General features: G+C 49.8%; 1 protein-coding gene and 1 pseudogene across 2 annotated transcripts in view; one reads left to right on the top strand and one right to left on the bottom strand.

The window, feature by feature from the left end:
* Window positions 1–18,909, bottom strand: part of LOC144166901 (cytochrome P450 3A27-like) — a 43,070-nt gene extending 24,161 nt beyond the window's left edge. For both annotated transcript variants that reach the window (XM_077696352.1, XM_077696351.1), the window contains exons 1-3: window positions 18,825–18,909; window positions 13,949–14,045; window positions 13,253–13,305 (exon numbers count right to left, since the gene is read on the bottom strand). In XM_077696352.1, coding sequence (XP_077552478.1) covers window positions 13,253–13,305; window positions 13,949–14,045; window positions 18,825–18,892 — 218 coding nt within the window. In that variant the 5' untranslated portion in view covers window positions 18,893–18,909. The remainder of the gene's footprint in view (window positions 1–13,252; window positions 13,306–13,948; window positions 14,046–18,824) is intronic.
* On the top strand, window positions 5,793–7,555 carry LOC144166897 (uncharacterized; annotated as a pseudogene).
* Window positions 18,910–23,122: the final 4,213 nt, after the last annotated feature.

Below are 23,122 nucleotides of genomic sequence, written 5' to 3' on the forward strand. Positions count from 1 at the left end.
CGAGATGGCACATGAAGCAGCCCGAGGATACACGAACCAGGCTGACTTCGAATCAGACAACGTGCCGTCTGTGACGGGGGGGAGGGAGAGACTGGCAACTTACCGAGAGATTACTCAACGCTATAGGCTGAGCCGACTGAAATTTCCGGCTGCCCACACTGCTCTAAACAAATGGCAGACAGTTGCTTGGCGCAGGTTACAATCAAATACGTTCCCTCACCCCGCCCTGTGTCACCGCAGCTTTCCAGATAGGTACACGGACAGATGCAAGTGGTGCAACATTGCAGCAGCCACACTACAACATATGGTCTGGCAATGTCCCAATAAACCACGGGCCTTTGAACAAGTAATACATATAAGAAGTAGTGAGCAGTGGGAGGCCGCACTGCTCAGCTCTCTTCCCGGGATACAAGCTGCTGTCATCCAACTGGCAGAGGACGCCGCCAGGGACCACGGTTTCCTGACCGCCGTCTAATGGGACGAAGATACCGAACTTTTCCGCACGGTACATTCGTCTTAAAAGGGATGACAATAAAGTCTGTTCTCTCTCTCTCTCTCTTTGCATGCCGGCAGGCCGTGATCTAAGGAAAGCCATGATACGCAATAAAATCGTTTCATGCTTACGCGGTTGCATCACACTGGTGACCTATCCTTTATTTTACTGCTGGCATTAGTGCAAAACTAACAGATGACGCTCCGCTGCACCCCCCCCCCCCCCCCGTTTTTTTTTTTCAGCAGGGCGCAATTCAGCGACTGAAAAATTCAATAAAATGACTGATGGCTTCGACATGCATGTACATCTAGTAGCATACAACCGTATGTTTTCCGCAGCCTTCGTGGTTGTTGTATACGATTGTGGCATGCTGGCCAACTGACGGTACAGTTTGATCAAGCCCACAAAAGAAAAAAATTATGAAAAGACACATACATGTAAAACAAGTGTAGCAACTGCAGCTGAACCCACTAGCTGTGTGCTAATTACCTATGCAGAAGGGCTGTGCAATGAACGTATATATGTTAGTTTAAGCTTTATTTGAAGAAAAAACGATTACGTCAGCTCGTAGGATAAAACCAGCAAGTCTGCTGTCCCGTGACAGAATGCAACGCCATTCCTTACTGGCACGGACAAAGTAATCGCAGTGAAATTTACGGCAATATATCAAACTATGTAAAGTACCAGTTTGGTCTATCTTGTTTGGGCAGAATTTTGGCACCTAAACGTCTTTGGCGGCATCACGTGGCATCAGTTTTTTTCTTTCCCTAATCGTCTGGATGTCCTTCCCTCCCCTCATCCCAAGCTACAGAAACAGGATCCAGGATCCTGTTTCTGATGAGGAAACTACCCCTAACATCCAGACGAGCACTTCCTTTTACTCAATCGGCTACACTACCAATGTCCAACACAAGACCCTGCATTATTCTTTTCAACCAGGCACCCATGTCCATATGTTATGAGGTGTGCCCACAACCCGCCATCCCTCCTCCTCCCTCTCCTTCTTACCCTCCCCGAACTTCCAGTGAACCTGACGACGAGTACTAACCTGGACGCCAGCACCAGGAATGAGTGGTCTCTGGGGCAGAGACCGCCAAGTCTTCACCAGAGCTCCCGAGCTAAGGAGCCTCATCCACTTCTTAGCTACATGAAGTTCTCCGCTATTACTTCTACTGTTAGTCTCATTCCATGTTTAAGTGGATATTTTAGCTTTGCTAAAAACTTATCCATGTTACACACTACCTAAATAAAAAAAATTCAGTGCACAGCACACTCATCTTTTCCGCCCCTGTGTTTTCATTCTTTGCTTGGCAAGAGTTGACTCTTCCCACTGATATTGAGCGGAAGCCACGGGTTGTGGCGTGTATTTGCTATCTTTGCCATAGAGACAGCCTTTCCTGACAAAGCGTAACACACAAAAAAGCATATCCAAGCCCTTTCAGGAAGAAAACATTTTACCTGAAAATAATGAGTTGTAGACATTTACAACAACCACGTCCCATCTATTAACTTTCAAGCTACTGTGATTTTAGTATAATAAGAGATAATTAATAGGAAAGCAGAAACAAGGATAAGACAAATACCACTGGTAACGCTAAATTTGCTGTGCCTTAACTGTGATTACAGTAATGACTTTGCTCTACAATTTCTATGCCAGAAGTGTGACCTCGTGTCCCCCTCGAATAAACTGAAATTAAGTGTTTTTTAAGTGATCAGAGGGTTGAACCGGCGGCCACTGCCTATCCAGGGCAGCCGCTGTACTAAACTACTAACATATAGGTCAGACGGTTTCGCTTACATCATCAGGTTGCATTTCAGGGACTTGCGAATTCTTCCTTCAAAGAAGCTTATTCAAAATCGGAGGCTTCCTGTCAAATGTTAGTGAGTTAAACGATTAGTATTGGTACGGAGTTTCATTTACGTACAATTACTGAAAAAAAAACTTTCAAATAATAATCAATGCTTACATCACCATGAAGGTTTTATGCAAAGGTGTGGAACCACGTGTCTATCAATTGGCTCATTTCGGATTTCCCAACATATTGAGATTTTTTTTGTCCATGTAAGCTAACTTTTCTTGACCAAAATACCAACAAACGCGTTTTAATATAGGTGGAACCCACTTCAGGGAGAGCTCAGGCCATTGAAGTTCCACGACAACACAAGCGTACGTACTACAAGAACAATGTACTTTCGGTACTTGAGGGAGTGTAGTTCTTTTTTCAGTCTTGGGTTGGGCTTTACTGAGCAATTTTAACTTTCTCCGTAAAAGTAAAAAAGAACACCGGATGCTACTACTGTTTATTTTTTTATGGCACACCAACAGCCTGCTTTTGTTTTACTTTCTGCGCAGTTTCAACCCTCAGTTAAAGCACGAGGTCCCTGCTACTAGGAATGACTAATTATGTTATGAAAGCTACAGACAGTAATTACGAAAATTAACCTAGGCTATCGAGGGCATTGCTCCGTTTTTTATGTTTGTGTTGTGTTGCAAAATAAGTGATGTTCCAAAATACTAAATGAACTACCATAACAAGTCGAAATCGTGCGTGAGTTTATTTCAGTATCGTTTGAATGCGTGCAAAAAATAGTTTTGTTTTCTATTTTCGCAACCCTACCAGGTTTCTTTGCGCAACGTTAATGTCATGCAAGAAAGCCAACCCGAGAGCAGCTCTTTTAATGCGTCAAGCTTGGCGCCACCCAGTAACGTCACCAAAGGCTGTCATGTGACATTATGGTGTGAGAGCTCCGAACGGTGTCGGAAACGCTCTCCCTTCTCTAGTTGTGGCTGACACGTCACCGTGGGGCGGGCACGTCAAAACTCCACTCGTGTCTAGTTTGGTCCGGCTACTCGGAACGGTAGTGGTCGTCCATACTCATTCATGTGTAACTTTTCGTACCTTTTGTCGCGATAATCACCAGTCCAGACAATAAATGAGTTTGCACCTTTGCTCAATTTCATCATCCACCTTCACAGAGAAGAATGACTGATAGATTTTGCGGAAACATCAGCCGCGTTATTTATCATTCAAGGTAAACGATGGAATGTATCACGCTATTTCAAAAAATCTCAAAGGAGTTAAAAATATAGTGAGAATTCTTGTATCGCTGAATCTAGGGTTTTTTGATCCGCTTACACACGTGGTAAACGTCATGAGAATGCTCTATTCTTTGGTGCTCACAATAAACCTTTAGATTTGTTCTCGTCCCTTTACGGTACGTCGCCTTAACTTTTATGGTGCCCGCGTTCCTCCTTATTCCGCTCTTTTTTGTTCTTTTTACCGTCGCCACTAGACTAAAAACATGCCGTGTCCTTTGGCATGCCGCGTTGTGGATTAGGTCTAGAGAGTACGCAGAGCAGCTTATACCACACGGTGGTGGGTTGACCCTCAACTCTCTCAACCCCGCACTCAGAGCACTGCTCCCTTTACAGACTAAAAAAAGCAGCGGTGATGCTTCTACTTGAGTGTGTGCCCAGCGTGGCGGGTACGAATTGCTGCTGTTGGCTCATTGGTCTGCCATATGTGCCCTTTCATCTATGGGTGGACTGGCTAGTACTGCGTATATCTGTTACAATGCCCAAACTGTCCGTTGGCGATGCTTTCAGAAACAACACAACGGCCTTGGTCGTTTTCGGTGGCGTTAGCCGTCGCTTGCGTAGCATTCTGAAATACAGAACTCATTTCCCCCTATTCCTATGGTACCGTCGTTGTTCAAAAACATCACTGAAAGCTCGCTACCATCCATATTTTCTCAGCCAGTGATTGCAGACAATAGCTGTATTTACTGTGTTGTGCACTGGCATCTTTTTCTTCCTTCACCCTTTCTTTTCGCTCCCCAAGCTCTACTCCTTATTTTTTATATACGCTTTCTTTCTATTTATCCCTGCTTTCTTACTTCCCATGTGTAGGGTGGCCAACAGGACTCTTTTCTGGTTAACCTCCCTGCCTTTTATGTACTGCCTTATCCTTCCTTCCTTGCTTCCTTCCTCCTTTATGCAGTGTAGGGGATAGCGCTCCCTCCATTTTAATAAGCTCCCTCCCTTCATTTTAATTAGCTCCCTGTCCGTTCGTCCGTCCGGCAATCCATGCGTCTTTCCACCCACCAACCCGTCCGTCTATCCGTCTGTTTGCCCGGCCTGTCTATCCTAATTGCGATCAGAGTTTGAAAACCGTCACGTGTCGCGAATTCGTCGCACGTAAAGGTTCCCTAGTTGTCAAAATATTCCGGAGCCCTCGACTACGGCGCGCCTCATAACCCAGGTACAGCTTGGGTGCGCTGAACTACATTATTTGAATTCTGCTCTTTTTCTCTCATACCGTTACTCTACAACCGTCGGTTTATTCGTAATTCATCCGAAGGAAGAACGACCACACGACTTTTATTTAGCACATAAAATTTTATGATCGTTACTTCCAGCCTCCAAACATCATCAACGAACACGGCAGAAGAAGCCGCTATGGTCCTCGCCATCCCTCACCCTACGACTACAACTATCACTGTGCTCACGGACTCCCAAACCGCCTGCCGACGACGCTACGCGCAAGGCCGTGTTTCCACCCTGGCGCTCCAAATTCTATCCTAAAGCCCCCTCTTCCGTTTACCCGCATCGTGTGGACACCCAGCCACACCTCCCTCCTTGGGAACGAAGTGGCTCATGCCAGGAACCGCCGTCTCCTGACACGGCCGCTCCTAGACGAGGCCGGCCGCCCCAACCTCGACCGCGGTCCAGCTGCTGTGACCCCCCTTTCCCCAACCGACACCAACATCCCGTTCCACTTCAGGGCCTCCCGACGCACCTATCCTCCTGCCCACCCTCCCCTCTCTCTTCCCGACGCCCGCATCTGGCGAAGATTTCAAAGTCACGCCTACGACAACCACGCGGCCCTCCACCGCATCTCCCCCACCTTATATGCGCTCAACTGCTGCCGCTACGACACTCCCAACACGACCGCGCACCTTGTCTGGATGTACCCACTGAACATCTGAAATGGCCATCACACCGTGGCCTCCGCGATCGGCTACCGAACGGCGCGCCGCCGGCAGCAAATCGCGGAGGCCACGATCCCACTTTCCCCCCTTAATAGAGCGGTGCCAGACCCACGGCTTCACTGTACGCCGTCAAGACCGACATCGATCGTTTCGTCAGCTCACAGGGAACACCTGGATACCAGCATCATCCAGGTGGGCCGATTTTTAACAACTTTACGGCCGACTATCGTCCGACCACGTTGGCGACGCCGTTAAGCCAAACGGTGACGCTGACGCCGGTTGCGTGGCACAGGCCTCCCGAGGCAACATGGCAACCTCTACGATCAACCAGCGTGGATACGACCCGCATGCCATGGCGTGGGACACGGTTCCGATTTCCGAGACGCCAAATTCTGGTTTTACACTGAGATTTCGGAGCCAAGCTCTCAACGACGCGGTAGCACGCCGCTCGCAAGCCAACGTCAAGAAGGCAGCGTCGGACGCCACTCCAGCGTCCGGCACGCCGGCAGACAAAACGCAGCCTCCCGCCTCCCGTGCCGCTGGACGCAAAGGCAAGCTCATCACCAAATGGAAGCCTCGGCCCTTCCCAAAACCGAATCCGGACGACTATGTAATAGTCGTCAAGCCACGTGAGTGCATCTCGCTGCATGAAGCTTTCTCCGAGAACTGGTACGGAACCGCGTTCAAGATGTACCTCGGGCCCGAGCGAGCTGAGTCTTTGACAGTTCTTTCCTCGAGAGAGCAAAATCTGATCGTCATTCATACCCCGGACCCCGACACGGCGGACAAGGTTATCGGGGACTTCGCGGTGAACATCGAGCGCAGGCAGGTCCTGCTACGCGGGTACCTACGACAAGATGGAGGCAATGTTTGTCACGGAGTCATCGTGGTCTGCAACACAGATACGACGGAGACGCTTCGCGAGAGCGTGCGTTGGAGATCAGCCACCATCGTCGAGGTGCGTAAATTTGGAACATCGAAAAGGCGCGCGTGACCTTCGCTGGCCAGAAGAAGCCGCGCTTTGTTCACTACGACTCAATGTTGATCCCCGTCCAACCCTACTACCGAACGATTCCGGCCTGCGGCAAGTGCGGTGTCGTCGGCCATCGGATGGACGCTTGTCCCAACCCAAGACCGGATACGTGTGGCCTGTGTGGACAGCAGGTGCAGCTTGTGGAAGAGGGAGTGCGGGCCCCTCATGACTGTGTACCAGTGTGCTCTGTGTGTGGCGGAGCGCACGCCACCAACTCACGAGCGTGTACGGCCAAGTACCGTATCTCCAATGCGGCCGCCCCAAACGGCAGAAAATTCAGAATGGCGGCCAAGAAACGTCGCCAGCCTCAGACGCGCGATGAACCCGGTGAGCCACCGCGCCGGGACAATGTCAAGACGAACAAGCAAGCTCCCTCTACCGGAGCAGTCGGCAAGCAGCCGACAGTGCAGTTCTGCAGTGGTGGGGGCCAGGCCTGGGCCAACGCCGTCAAAAACGGAAAGCAGGTAAGCGGTACGGGCAGGGCTGCCTCCTAGTCCCCCCCTAATCTCCCCTCTTCGGTGTGCAGAACCGAGCAAAATATTTTGAGCAACCTGCAGGCACAAATTGAAACGTTGCAAAAAAGATTAGCAGCAGCCGAGGCAAAACAGACCCAATCAGTCTGCCCTCCTCCACCCCCCGCAGTAGAGGCAATAGAGAGTGACACTGGCGCAGCGGCGAAGGGCGCGCTAGCCGCTCTTGAGGCTCGTATGAGCGCCCTTGAAGCCCGTATGGACCGTGTGATAAATAGTCTCCAAAATCAAATCTCAACTCTCGTAGAAGCCGCGATCGGGAAAATGACAGAGGCCATCCCCACGCTCATAGCACAAAAAGTCGCGCGTTCCAACAAACGAGCCGGCCTAATTAAGGACGTGTCCGGCCGGTACCCCAAAACTTCTCGACGACAGATTGATCTTGATGATGATGACAGCTGCTCCCTAGTGGGAATGGAGGACAATCTTCACCCCGCTAGTGATGGCTCGGGAGCGCCGCTACCACAATCACTCGTTAACCTCACCGACCATGGCGGGCAGCCCTAAAATTCGGAAATACGCGCGATCCAATTCGGCCACCCCCATTCAAATCACCCAGTGGAACTGTCGGGGCTTTAAGTCCCGCACAAAGCGGGCCGACTTTTCACTTTTCCTCACGACGTTTGAAAACCTTCCTGCTGTGGTAGCCCTTCAAGAGCCAGGCAGTGGTGCCACGCTCAGAAACTATACTACGTTTCAGCAAGACCCCTTATCCTGCATCTGCGTGCATAAAAATTACACGGCCAACTTAGTTGACCTTGACCTTAAGCCAAAATTCTCGTACGTGATGGTAACACTCCTTCCGGTGCGCAAACAGGACCCGCCACTACACGTGCTAAACATCTACTGCTCGCCGAGACTAGCCAACGTTACATTCGCAGACCTTTTTAGCCGTGCCTTAAAGGCTGCGGGCAAGGACCCCCTGGTGATTGTGGGCGATTTTAACGCCCCCAGCGCACTTTGGGGATATGTGCGTGAAGAGCGGCGTGGACGTAAGTTGGCGGAACTTTTGTCCACGCTGGGCCTAACTCTTCACACCGACCCTGCGTACCCAACTCGCGTGGGTAATTCCGTGACCCGGGACACATGTCCGGACCTTACGCTCACAAAAAACATCCAATATGCAGATTGGGTCAACACCGTGGAGACCCTCGGCAGCGACCACTGCATACTCAACACCACCATTCGCACCCGTCCCTTGGCAAGAGCTTTCGCAGAGGCAAAATTACCCGATTGGACTAAATTTAGACAATCATGCACTAACTCCACCCTCATTAAGGAGCAAGGGTACCACGCTTGGTCCCAGCAATTGGTTTCGCCCCTTCGCTCCACAGAAACCCACATTAAACTCTCGGATGCGACTCCGGAGGTGGATAACTACCTCCTCCACATTTGGGCTGCTCGGCACAGCCTCGTCCACCGGTGGCGCCGACAAAAACACAACCGAAAACTGAAAATTCGCATCGCCGAGCTCACCCAGCGGGCGGCGGAGTACGCGGCCCAGCTCGCCGACTCTAACTGAGTGGACCGATGCAACACGGCCGCGCGACAAATGTCCAGTAGGAGTACCTGGCGCCTCTTCCGCGCCTTGATCGATCCGAGCCAAACTCGAACAGAGACACAAAAGCATCTCCAACGAGCGATTAACAGCTTCGATGGGGACACGACAAAATTGGCATGCAAACTGCGAGACCAATACCTAAGCACACAACAGGACCCCCGAGGCTCCGCGTACTCGTATGCAGGTAGCGAGAACGCGGAGCTGGATCAACCGTTCCAGCTTTACGACCTAAAGGCGGCCCTAGCAAAAATGAGGCGAGGAACGGCACCAGGACGGGATCACATCACAGTGAAACTACTTGCCAATCTTCCCGACTCTGCATACACTATGCTCCTTGCTTACTTCAACTCTATTTGGCTAGGGGAAACACCCCTCCCGATTGATTGGAAGACCGCCCTGGTCACCTTCATACCCAAAGCGGGCAAAGCCATTAACACGGACAACCTCCGCGCCATCTCTCTTACTTCTTGTGTGGGAAAATTAATGGAGACGATGGTGCGCGACAGGATGTCCGAGTTTTTGGAGAACAAAAATGTATTTGCAGACACCATGTTCGGGTTCCAACCACACCGGTCCGCGCAGGATGTCTTACTCCAGCTCGATCGTGAGATCCTCAATCCCGTCGAGTACCCTTTCAGTGACAACGTTGTGCTCGCTTTGGACTTGAAGGGGGCCTTTGATAACGTGACTCACGAAATTATTCTAACACATCTCTCACAAGTGGACTGTGGCCAAAATGCCTTTAACTACATTAAGCAATTCCTCACTGACCGACAATCATATATTCGAATTCAGGATATGGAACACGGCCCGTACCAATTAGGCACGTGAGGGACCCCGCAGGGAGCAGTCCTCTCGCCCCTCCTATTCAATCTGGCAATGATAAGGCTCCCTGCTCAGCTGGCGAAAGTCGAAGGCATCCGGCATGCGCTGTATGCCGACGACATCACCATCTGGGCGTCACACGGTTCATCAGGAGACATGGAGGCCAACCTGCAGCAAGCGGCGGACGTCGTGGACGACTACGCCCGTCGTTGTGGCCTTCAGTGCTCCCCGTCCAAATCGGAATTCGTGCACATACGCCCCTCACCAAAGTGCACCACCAAAATCAACATGTCCCTTCACAGCGGACTCATACCCGAACGCGATGAGATCAGAGTGCTGGGGCTCTTCATTCATAAGCATCGCAGAGCAGACACAACATTATCCAAATTGCGTAAAGTGGGGGACCAGGTGGGCCGGATGATTCGCCGGGTTTCCAATAAGCACGGGGGGTTACGATGCAAAGATGCCTTGCGGCTGGCGCATGCATTCGTAACCAGCCGAGTCCTGTACTCGGCTCCATACCTCCACTTACGCAGGTTTGACGAGAATGTACTCGAGGTCATTCTCCGTAAAATCTAGAAGCGCGCTCTCGACCTTCCGCTTCACACCTCCAACCAGCGCCTTCTAGGCCTGGGAATGGTGAACACATTTAAGGAGCTGCGTGAGGCGCACTTGACAAATCAATACACAAGACTCTCTAAAACGCCGTCGGGTTGCCGCCTTCTTGCCCGACTACACATCCATCACCCAATACATACCGAAAAGCGCGTGCAAATTCCCGACGTCTGGCGATACGCCTTGCATGTGCGTCCTCTTCCAGCCAACATGACGCGAGATGACCACAGTGGCCGACGCGTCGCGCGGGCAAAAGCATTGGCTCGCCACTATGGTCGAAAAAAAGGAGTCTTTTACGTAGACGCCTCCGGCCCGCACCACGGGGGTTGGTACACGGCCGTGGTCGTCCACCAAAACACGGCAGTGAACGGACTCACGTTCCGCGCACACAATATTACACACGCGGAGGAGATTGCCATCGCGCTAGCCGCCGCAGATCAGGACTAGCGGGTCATTATCACCGACTCAAGGGGTGCCTGCCGCAATATCAAACAGGGGTGCATTCCGTACTTTGCTTACAAAATTCTGCAAAATAGTGACTACCTGGGTGTCCCCGCGAATCGAACGATCATATGGGCTCCGGCTCACATGGGCCTTGAGGGTAACGAGGTGGCTGACGCCGCTGCCCGCGCGCTCACTCTCAGGGCTTCATCCTCATCTCCCACCGATCCGGACCTAGAACCTACTCCCGCTTGCACCTTTAAGGAGGTCACACAGTTTTATCAATCCGGCCATTCCGTCTATCCCAAGCCCTGTACGGGTCTCACGAAGGCGGAGGGGCGCATCCTCCTTCGCCTTTATACGAAAACTCTCTTGTGCCCGGCAATCTTAAAACACTTCGACCCCGCTTGCACGGGGAAATGCCCGCACTGTGAGGAAGATTCCTCTGACATTTTCCACATGGTGTGGGCGTGCCAAAAAACCCCAAACCTACCCCCTCTACCCAACCCTTCCCGAGAGGACTGGGAGGCAGCCCTGCTGGGCTGCTCTGACCTGACGGCCCAACGGGCCCTGGTCGGGCGGGCCCGGGCCGCGGCCGACGCCATTGGGCACCCGTAAGGGGGAGCCCACCTAGTGGGCACCCGTAAGGGGGAGCCCACCCCACCTAGGGAGCCCACCTGGGAGGGTGGGAGCCCACCGCTCCCACCCTCCCTGTACAAACTTCTGTAAATAAATGTTTTTCAGTCAGTCAGTCAGTCCCCCTTTTATAGAGCGATGGGAGGGGGCGTTGTTCAGTGGCCAGCTCCAGGACCAGGAAGCCCTGACCTCTCGGGTGAATGGGGCCGCGACGGCGCGTGGCATAGCGGAATGGGATGACCACCCACCGCTCCTAACTCTTTCTCTCCCCTCCTCCTCCCTTTTTTAAAGCAAACCTTTCTACCTCTACCAGCCAACGGTTCTTTCATGGCGTGCAGGACAAGAAACTCACCACGCGGTTGCAGAGGGAAGGGAGGTTTCCACTCACGGAGCACACTGCATATGGCGCGGCGAGTTTACCCAGCGTTCCCCGCGCGCTGACGCTGGAGGGCGCATCGGAGCGACCCGACTTTGTTGTATGCTTTAGCGACGGTTGTTTTAGCGTGTTCAAGCGCAGCTTCGGTGTCCATTGCGCGCTTCCTTCGCATGGCTTGAATAAATTGTTCGACAGCACCTCCTGGGTAACCCGCACACGACGGAATTAAGTTGTCGTACGACAAAGATAGGCTAAGGACTGGTTTTCAGAGCGGGAAAACAAAATGTGCAAAACACATACAGACACCTGGCCGCTAGAGAAACGCTACCTTTTGCGCACTGCTTGCCACGAATTGGACTACATTTTCTAAATTCGTGAATACCTATTCGGCTGTGCTTTAAGAGGTATTACAGAAGGCGAAAGTAGCAACTGGTTCTGATAAAGAGCGATTATAAAAGTGCCCTCAGCTTTCTCGCAATTCTAAAACTTACTAAACTAACTAGTTTATATCAGTATAAATAAAGATCACTAAGCTCACATGACGAATTGTTTCGGTGTCTGCGCTTGTGTCGCGCGGTGGTAGAGCCCCAAGTTAGCACATCAAGATGGCTAGGTTCCACTGTCTCACCCTATGAAAGACGCTCCTTTCCGTTTTCTTTCTTTCGACTCACGGCCAGAATTTTACAACTGAACATATCTAGTAACGTTGTGGCTGGGCCACAGCGTCGGCGTCTGCCGCTGTAGCCCGGCCGTGGCCGACGCTGCTGCTGCGTTCGGGACGCTATCCACGCGATTTTTAGGTCACGGCAGGCAGAATCTCTGGTTTCACTTTTAAAGACGATAGTCTTTCTTGGCCTACTTAAACACAGAAATTTTGGTCTGTCTGTATGTCTGTCTGTCCGTCTGTCTGTCTGTGACTCGATTCAGCCACCCGGCCAAAGCAAAACAATGCCTGCGCAATAGTCTTATATAGTCACTGCTAAATCTACCCTTCTATGCCCGGTGTAATGTTCATACTTGTCAACATTGTTGAAGAAGAACAAGACATTGCGCAAATATGAGACAACATATCAATACAGAAGTGATATTTGCAGTGTTCCTTTATAAAAAAATCAAACATGCTTGACTTTTGCGAAATTAAATACTTCATCCACTGCAGAAAAAGAATTCACTCCGCCGTCGCCTGCTGTCGCCCGCGCTTCTGGCGCCACTTTAAGAAATCAACCGGAAACTGTTGCGCAAGGTTCCACTAGATAGGTTCCACGTTCTGCTTGCAACGCACGTGTAGTAGGGAAACGCGGTTCTATAAACGCTGAAGTAGGGCGCCTCGATCAACGCGCGTCTTCGCGGTACGGCAGCGTTCGCATCGAGACGCCCGGTTTGGTGCAGTGGAACGTGGGAAATTTAAAATGATGTAAGCAAACCTTTGGCGTCTTTACCTTGGGAGGAGTGCGACGCAAGAGGAACAACATGAGAGGTCAGCTGGAAAGCGAAGGGAGGCATTTACTTCGCGAAAGCCGATAAAGACTATCGTCTTTTGACGGCATTTGCAATGAAAGGAGCAGATACGCGGCCAATTTTTGTAGAGCCACGTGTCTGAATTCAAGACACGTTGCATGCGCAATCGTTGTGGGTGTCGTTTAAAGCTTGGCTTTAAAACCACCTTCACAGCGTGGATTGGAGCTAATTTATTTTCTGTATAAACGTTTTGCCACCGCTGTACAATGAAAAAAAATAAGCACAGACTCACCCAAAGACGCGTCCAAATTTTTGATACCTTTCTTGATCACACAAGCATGGCGGCTAAATTAGGAAAGGACAAAACAAGATAAGCTATCTTTTACAAACACAAGTACATAAAGTTTTTCAGGTTACCTAATTGCTGGCTATCGGGCGAGGGAGTGTGAACATTTATTTAAATACATAATTGAGTCATCGTCTTAAACGACGACACGTTGTAAGCTACCTGAGTGCATACTAATGGCTACATAACCCACCACCTTGGGGATAGTAGCTTCTCACTTCTACATAAGCCCGGTTTGGCATGCTGCTAACAGCGTTCACAGAGCCTGAAAAATCGTTCGCTCCCTTGACCTGAAGTGATTTTAGAATTTTTGGCCGACAAATATTTTTCAGGTATTTTATGCCAGCAGAGAGCTGTTTTTGGTTAGGCGAAAAGCGGGAAATGTTTGATTCTTGACGATCTTATTCGCTTTTTTTTGCACGTTCAACACCCTTGTTATGTTTCCAGCATCAAAGCAGGTTAGGCCACTCAATATCCGAGAGAGGATTAAAGCATGTATGCATCATATTTCGAAAAATAAAGCCAGATGTAGGACTTTGTAATGACTTCAATTAAGCATGATATTTTTTGCGCGCTAGCATTAATTATTCTGGCTCAGCGAATCGAGCAAACTAACGCTGCTCCGCTTACTTAACTTCTTACCTTAGTCAATAAACGCTTCGCTTGGCCAAGTATTAGTGAGAATTCCTCGTGAACAAGGTTTTGATCCTTCCAGTAGTTCCTGTTTCTTGAGGCATACCTAAGCAGCAAGACGAAAAGTAAAAAAATGTAATTTGTCCCCCTTCCATAGGAACCGGTAAACCACGAAAGTGAAATGGGCCTTCACAGGAGCAGTTGAATGCTTATTGTGCATCGATATGAACTTGCACATCGCTATTTATATTTCGTCGGTATGGCACCGTTATACGCATCAATGTTAGACACTGGATTGCACGCGCCGGAGCATTGCGTGAATCCGACTGAAACCACAGGTGCTCGCAAACCGTCCGTGCGAACGAAACCAAAGAGGTTGTCAGCGAATCATTTTGGTGAATAGACGGTCCGCTGCAGCAAAAGGCGCATCGGACTGTGCCAGGAGCGCGATATTCTCAATTCGGCGTCGATCTTACTCCGAGGCCGTTGCATTACAGGCTTCTCCGCAGGTTACGCTGCGCGTCCGCCGTACACGTAGGCGCTGGCATCGAGGCGCCAACTGTCGGCGCTCATTAGCGTCATGATGCACTACTTCTCTTCGGCTCTCATAGACGGTAGAACCATCTGTAGGGATGGATATAAGGCGCGTTTGTCGTCTTGTTTCTGCGTCTGTTCATAGCGCAGTCGGGAGCGCGTTTCGTAACTCCCGTTATGGCGAAAGAGTTCGTGGCTTGATTCCCGGCACAGCCGGCGTCAAAGGGAGTTTTTCTCGCGATGTCATTTCCGTGGCTGATATGACGTCAGTCAGATGTTAGTGCACCCCGGCATAACACACATTCGTGCTAAAACGAATGATACTTTTGCATAAACAAATAAATGCTCGCCATTGAAGGACAGAAGCGCTAATTACAGACTACAGAACGATATTTCGCAAAAAAGCTTTTCTGTAAAAGGCTGAACAAACTGGATGCTTCGTGGCTGCTCTAACTGCTTAAGAATTAGGCGAAGATGCTGTGGCTAATGTGCCCAGACAGTGAAAACAAGCGCTAACCTCATTCCTTCTAGCATTCATTTCTTCCATACCACTCTTTTCTTCAGCCCTTCCAAAATGAATCGGCTTAAAAACTCTTGGTTAAGGTGTGAAAAATGGAAAGACAAAAGCATGTTCGTTGCAACAGAATAAAAAATGTGTGCACTGGCACCCAACAGCTCGGCTAAGCTTCACTAAGACTCCCAGAAAAAAGAGCTTACTTTAAGTGGTGCTTGCGTTAGAAGAAAAAAAAGCCCGGAACGTGGGCATTGTTGACAGTTTATTGACAGTGGGAGAGACCAGCCGAAATTACTTTTTTTTGTCAGTCCACCTGACGGGAATGTGTTATTAGTGGGTGCACATGAGTCTGAAGCAGCCGTGACATCTATTTATTGTGTTCCCGTTTTGACTTCCACCAAAACATACAAGCCACTATGCATTTTTGTTTTGACCCTTGGCTTTATAACAGACAACAAAACTGGAATATATTCCCGCAACTTTATCTCGCAACTTTATCCCGCAACTTTAGGCATCAAGCTTTACTGATGGGGCAGCCCTTGTGTACGCTGTTTTATTGATTGGAAAGCTGCTGCCATTTCTATTTACTTTCTTAAGGCTTCCTGCATTTTCTACGCATCACTGAATTGTCACATGTGCTTGAGTTGTTTGGCGTCTGTACACAGTTTACTGCCCTGATACGCATTTAATATTTCGAATTTAAACCCCACTGTGTTCGCTGATGTATCTGGGCTGTATACCAATCCACCGTGTCTAATTTGTGCTCTTTTATTGTTTTCTTTTATATTATTTTTGTTCTTCAGCGAAAAAGCCTATTTGCGCTCTGCTGTTTGTGGATTTTTTGTTCGGTCATCCACAGTAATTACGGTTTTCATATCTATGCTTGTGATGAATGTGTTCGAATGCGCTTTAGCAATTACGTCTGTATTGTCCCTTGCCCCTGCTGCCGCCTTGCACTGTAAGGGCCAGGAACCGGTCGAACTGCGCACGCAGGTTTTTTCCTCTGCCCTACCCACTCCCACTAGGCAAAATAAAACCTTTCGTCATAAATCTCTATGCGTCTGGCATTCCCCTCAAAAACAGTTTAAAGCTAACTAGACCAGATGTCCCACAAGCTTCTATATCCTGTAGCACCCCCACTTGTTTTTTTTTTTTTTTTTTTTAAATCGCCCGACAGAGTTTATGGAAAACTTGCATCTTGGAGAGGCTTATTGTACTGCTGCAAACCTCACCAACGCACCTCAGTGACATGAAAACTTGTCGGGGAAGAAAACTGCGCAAAAAGATTTTCGCAACTGTGAGAATCGACGGCATCGCGCATGGACCCGTCATGTCCGGTGCCTGCAAGATAAATTGCACTCTTTCGTGCGCATCGTACGGATGCTTGCAGGCACTGCGTGGAGCTGTCCGACTGCTTCGCTGCTACGACTAGAAGGCGCTCTTTGTTTGTCTTCAAGCAGTTAAATAAAGGTGGGCAGTGGTATAGAAGATGCGTGCTCGAATCGCAGTTCGTAGGCCCCAGGTGCAAAGTCCAGACCAAACTTCATCCAATTTCTGTTTCTTTTCTGCTACCCTATTTGCGCCATCCACCATTACTGTGACCACCGCTCGGTCACGTCGACGCCGTATGCGATTTATAGCGTTTTCATTAAAAAGATCGTTAAATTGCTTGCGCCAATTTCTCAGCAGTTCTGTTTTTCAAATGGCACAGTCTGCGTTGTTTGCGCTTTACTGCTTAACCCTGGAACTCACTCATGGCTTATCTACCGGCGAAACCTACTATGTGGAAATTGCTGTCACAGGGGGATTAAGTGCGGCAAGATCATCGAAGGTCTCTGCTTTGCTTCTTGTCTGTGTACGAACCCGATCGTCTACGAAGGTTACGTTGCTATCCCCGACTACAACGTTCAACCTCCGTTTTTGAGGCCCCTTCGGTATTGAGCTTTCTTGCCTTTTTTTCCGGTAGATGGTATTCGGCCTTTTCTCGCGTGAGCAGTAGAGGGGGCACATCGGTATATATCCACGGCGTGTGAACCATAGGCAGAACCGCAGAAGAACACACAACACAGCTGTACTTCACTTGCGCAAACCGCTTCATGTTACTTCGCCCCTCCTAAGTGTCAGTCATTTTGAGCAAGGGAAGTACAGCATGAAATACCAACACGCCCGATACCTACACACGCCAAAACCTACACATGCCCACACCTACACAACACGGAAAAACCTACACCTACACACAAGCCTAAACAGAGCATACTTGCGGAGAGAGGTAACATCAAGCCGAGAACTGAGCTGACGGCGGCAATGCCTGCCGTAACCTTGCGTTTGCGGCCTGACGCCATAGAGTTTCATAAAATTATAACTAGAGGGGAAACTGGCGCTAGTGTCAACGGGAACACCGAGGCAACGCTTACGCTTCGATGGGAAAGATGGGTAGATCTGGAACCGGATTGCATAGGATCGAAACGGGCCCATGGCTGCGCAAATTGTGTTTTTGACAAAACTCTTATTGCCCGTTTCGCCGTTTACAAATTACGTGACGAACAAGAAAGCTTGTGACTAAAAACTGTTTTTGTAGAAAATAAAACAGCGCGTTTCAATACAAAGCAGACGCGGAGTCGAAGAGGTTAGCGGAGTGGCTTTTCAATTTGCTGCGAACTACGGCAGGACGCGGACTTCTTTTAAAACTTGTAGAAGTTTCGCCGCTTGTAGTTTCTAATACCAAGGAAAGTTTTGTGCTCCCAAAAAAAGAAACCGAGTTCTTTGGACAAGTTATTCTAGCTAGAATTAGTGACATTCATCAAGCTTTGTTTCAATCAGCCACCGGTACTGCTACGCTGTGGGAACCGGCGTTCGCACAAAAAGTGCGGCTGTTCAAACCAGTTCGCAACCGTCGTCGGCTTCGAAAATACATTGCTCTTCCGAATGAGCTGCGCTGCGACCCTTAATTTGCAGGCAACTTCGCAACATACAGTGCCGTCATTTGCGTTTTCCTGCTCGCTGTGCTGGTAATGAATTCATAACCCACCCGATTTATTGACTGCCGTTAAAAACATTTGCACTAAGGGCGGCGTCAGTGCGAGTGCGGCATTCAGTTTAAGGAGAAACGTATTTAGAACGCTTCTTCCAACATAGGCAAATGCCTTCATGCAAGACCAAAATGAAAAACAAAACTGGCTGCACGATTCAATCCATAACAACTTCCGCAAGCGATCGAGTGCCAATCCGAATCCATAAATACCCATCACGCCCATCGCGACGGACGATCCCAGCGTCAGATTCCTGTCTAGTTATTATTGTGTGGAACTCTATGCCAGACGCGTCCCGTTACGATTTCACGGTATTGTAAAATCAAGCAAGAAGCGAGTGCACCCCCGACTTGGATCTAAAAAGAATGCAAACAGACTGACCGGGACGAAATCATGGCGGGAAAAAAAGGAGCAACAGGCAGCCAGTGGCACTGCTAAAGTAAGCAATTTTAACCAGTAAGATGGTTAGAGGACAGAGACTCGTAGTCGTGGTACGCGAAAGGCATGCAAGAAACGTTTTGCCGCCGGATCGTAAAGCAGGCGCTATGCGCGGCCATTGGACCGAGCCTCAAGTTGACGAGCGAGGAAGATAAAATGGCTACCCATTCTTAGAGATCCTCCAGTGAACCTCCCATCATTTCCACTAAAGAGGACTACCGATGACAGACACAAGTGTCAACAATAATGACCGCCTGCACAAACGTCTTTTCAAATGGCAGCCTTGCACTGGTCTCTTCATTTATAAAAGTAAAATGAGTTCTGCGACGTGTTGGCCGCACTAAACGCAAAAACATCCAAGTCGACTCACCTGTAGAGCAGGAAGCAAATAGTAACCACCCAAATTACAAAATCTACTACTCCAACTGGAAAAGCCATGCTTCGACAATCACTAGAAAAGTCCTTGGCGCGGTGAAATACTCCACCTCTTCAATACAGAAGGAGAGCTACAACCACAGTAGGAAACATAATGCACGGCTTGAAAACTCCCGTCTGTTCTCTCACGTCCCAGCCGGCAGTGTTTAGTGCTACGTGCCGTTTTGATGATGCTGTTGGGATTATCTGGGTTACAGCCGCGAAGTGGGTCACAGCGCCCAGCAGGTCTGCCACTGTACGAGCCGCTGCGACAGGCACACTACCGGCGCGACGTGCGAGATGCCGACCTCAGTTAAAAGCGGTGTAAAGTGTGAACCGCATGGAGAATTTCCTGCGCACGAAAAGCTGACGCGCACATTGCGAGCAACCAAATGGCTGGGGATACCACCCTCACGGCACAGCGCGGCACGTCTGGCGGCGGTAACTTGGAGTTGTCGTCGGCCGTGAAGTGGCGCATGTAGCTGCGGTGACGGTGATAGCTTTTAAAGACGATAGTCTCTGTTGGGCTACTTAAGCGCAGAAATTTTCTTCTGTCTGTCTGTCTGTCCGTCTATGACTCGATTCAGCCGTCCGGCCAAAGTGAAACTGAATCTGCGCAATAGTCTTACATACCCACAGCCAAACCTAAACGTCTTAGCAATGGAACAAGACGGCTTGTTTTCCACTGGGGGGGGGGGGGGGACGGAAGGGGGGGTACGACACCATCTGTCCTTGTCTGATTAAATAGATCCTGAAGAGTTTGTCGAGCTCCAGGGCAAATCTCCCCATGACCTGGCGTCGTACCGTTCTATTGCCCTGGCAGGCTGCCTTGGTAAGGTCATGAAAAGGATGATCCTCACGCAGATTCAGTGGTACCTCAAATACCACAATGCAAATTCGGAGGCTACAGCTGGTTTTCGAGGAGGGCGTTCATCTATTGACTGTGTTGCAGATATAGTCGCGCTTGCACAGCAGGAAAAAAGCCGCAAACGTCTCTCAGCAGCCCTCTTTCTTGACGTCAAGGGGGCCTATGTTAATGTGTTTCACGAAGCTGTGCTAGACGCCCTTCTTGTCCGGAAGTTCATTCTTTGTAATGACAGAAGACGGCCCAACATCGCATCACACCATTCTATGCGGTTTTCCTCAAGGTGGGGGGCTAAGCCCAACCCTTTTCAACCTCGCTATAATCGGACTCGTACAATCTTTACCGAAGACTATCTGTGTATACATTTACGCCGATGACATCTGTCTGTGGGCTTCGGGTGTCAATCGAACTCAGCTGCGAGCACGACTTGAAAAAGCGGCCAATGTGACGAGAATATACCTTCGAGTACAAAGACTGAGCATTTCCAGTGACAAGTGAGCGGTGGTTGCATTTGCCCGCAAACACATGTCCGGATATCCCATCACCATCAATGGAAAGTCGATACCTTACTCCAGAAATCACAAATTTCTTGGCGTGGTCATCGCTAGGGACATGTCATGGAGCGCGCATGTGTTTTTCTTGAAGAAGAAACCCACCGCCAGCGCCCACATTTTCAGATTTCTCGATGGAAAGACGTGGGTCACATCGGTCAGAGAAATGCTGCAGCTGTATCAGGCACTTTTCGTAAACTTTTTGCGCGTGCAGCGTGCCAGCTATATCCGGTACATGCTCCACTAACCTTCGGGCGTCCAGAGTATCCAAGCGCAGGCTCTCCACACCTGTCTTTGTTTGGCGCGATGTGCGTCAACAGCGGGAACAATATAAATTGCCCGAGACCATCCCATAGCATCTTATGTGACCACTAAGACACTACCCCTTCACATCAGGCTTCTCACGGACTACCATGTCACCAACTTGCGCAGCTTCCTCGAAGTCGTCCACACTCTTCATTTGCCGCCATTGTCGCAGCGCACAGGGCTGAAGTGCCATTAAGTTACACGCCTGCGGTCACACCGTTCTCCCCATTGTGGTGCCTGGCAACCCCCGAGATTCGTCTGCATGTTCCTGGCATTGGAAAGAAGGCCGACTTACCCCGACTGGCTCTCAGACAGTTTTCCATGCAGTTACTGTACGAACAACACAATAACAGGAAGCATGTATACACAGATGGTTCTGTGACGGCCTCGAGCTCGGCAAGTGCGGTGGTTATACCATCAGAATCAACCAAAATTCGATTCCGTGTAGCCCATGTCACGAGCTCGACGGCTACTGAATTTGCAGCCATCCGTACAGCTCTTCAATACATTATGAAAGATTCTGGCCAAAAAATGGTATATTTTTTACGTACTCCAAAGGCGCCCTGCAAAGCTCCCGAGCAGCCCTGCGCTACGGTTCTTTGCTCCAACTGGTGACAGAAATTCGACAATTATGTTACCAGGCCAGGGACGTACCCAGAGGGGGGGACCGCCCCCCCCCCCCTTGAAATTTTTTGCGCCATACCCCTCCTTCCTCGCGCCACCTCTCCTCTCCCCTTGCACACATTCTAAAGTGGCGCCATACAAATCCTGGGCTTGATAGCTATTTGAGGCGTTTTTTTACGAAATGTGCCAAATCCACCTAAATAGAATTTGAGGGGAAAAAACGAAAGTTGGGAACCGGACCTAAGTGTAATGCTGCCAAAACTATTAAATGACATGTTTCACATGTCAGCTAGGGGAAATCTATAGCGACAAGTAATTAAGAATTATGCGGATAATCTGAGCAATATTAGGATAACTTCAGATTTGGCTCGTACTCAGTTGAAACAGACAAGTTGGTGCGGAATTCTTGTAAAACTTTACTGAAATCGACTTTGGCTCATTTGGAATCGAATTTGGCTCATTTTGATCCGTACCACAGCAGGGTTTGGCTCATTTTCAAGACGGAGTAATATCTGCGTACACGCTTGCAAGGAATTGCCTCAAATATTTATCTGCCACATTTTTTTAGGGGAAAGTTGCCGGGATTTTCTTGGCAGTGCAGTTTTATCTGACTTAGTTTTGGTTTGTGGATTAGGTTCATTTCGAAAAAACGGCTCATTTCGTGGACAACGTTGGACTTTAAAAAGTGCAGGCGAGGTTTGTTTGCTCCGTTTACAAGGAATCCAGTATCGCTGTACACTGGCTTTGTGCACTGCTGCCGTCCTGCCATTTGCAATTCGCTGCACCCCCTTTACCCTGTCCGTCTGCAATCGGTGCTTGGGTCCTCTCGGACAGCAGTAACTTATAGCTTGTTTCGCCAGGGTGGCGGTTTCAGCGGCTCGGGTCGTATATGCTTTGGTGGGGAAAAACAATTTTGTCTTTAAAAATTCAACAAAAACATCCCCCTCGCGAGGGGCACGATCAAATGCAGAACATTTCTGCGGGGGGGCGCGCCTGCAAGTCGTATGGATTACGTATTGGTTGTTGTTGTTGTAATTGTTGTCTTCCAGCGTAGACATTGTCGATGAAGTCGATGGTGAAACGTGCCGTGAACCCCCTGCCGCGGCTATGACGCAACGTGGAGCGGCTATGACGCAACGTGGCGCGGCTATGACGCAACACAATCCAACACAATCCACTTTAATCCAATCCAATCCAAATCCAAGCCAATTCAAGCCAATCCAATCGAATCCAATCCAATGCCCCTCGCGAGAGTGTTATAGCGCCGAAATCGCCACCACGCGAACGCGTGATGCTGACGTCACGATCACGCCACAGATGTTAGCGACCACAGCGCGCGCGAACGACATATGTGGTTTAAGCGCGAACCGACCGCGGCGAGAGAGCGCGATGCGAGCGCCCCACCTGTTCTTGCGCGCGAACCTAACGCGGCGAGAGAGGGTGTTGCGCACGTCCCCACCTGTTGTGCGCCCGAACCGAACGCGGCGAGAGAGGGCGTTGCGAGCGGAGAGAAGGCGAGGAGGACGCGGGGGAGAGGGCGCACCTCTGGCCGACGGTTTAATGAGTCAAGGATATAAGGCACGTTCGTAACCTTCCGTTCTGTGTCGGCTTTGTGGCTCAGTTGGTAGAGCACCGTGCACCTTGCTTCCGCCCGCAGAGTCGCAGGATCGAAACCTGGCGCCGGCAAGTATTATTTTTTTATATAGTGTAGGGGGAGCGATGCGGACGCGGACTACGGACGCCAACGCGGGTGACATCGGGAGTTACTGAAATGCTCTGCATTTAATACCTCCGTCCTAGCCCGCCGTGGTGTCTGCGGATACTGTCGCCCATGCCTGGTGTTTGTGGCTCAACCGTTTCCTTCCCTGAGCCGAACTCACAGCGTGTTTTACACTAGCTTTTGTGGAA

The sequence above is a fragment of the Haemaphysalis longicornis genome, unplaced genomic scaffold, assembly GCF_048455015.1.
Source record: "Haemaphysalis longicornis isolate Haplotype H1 unplaced genomic scaffold, Haemaphysalis longicornis Haplotype H1 scaffold_197, whole genome shotgun sequence".
NCBI lineage: Eukaryota > Metazoa > Arthropoda > Arachnida > Ixodida > Ixodidae > Haemaphysalis > Haemaphysalis longicornis.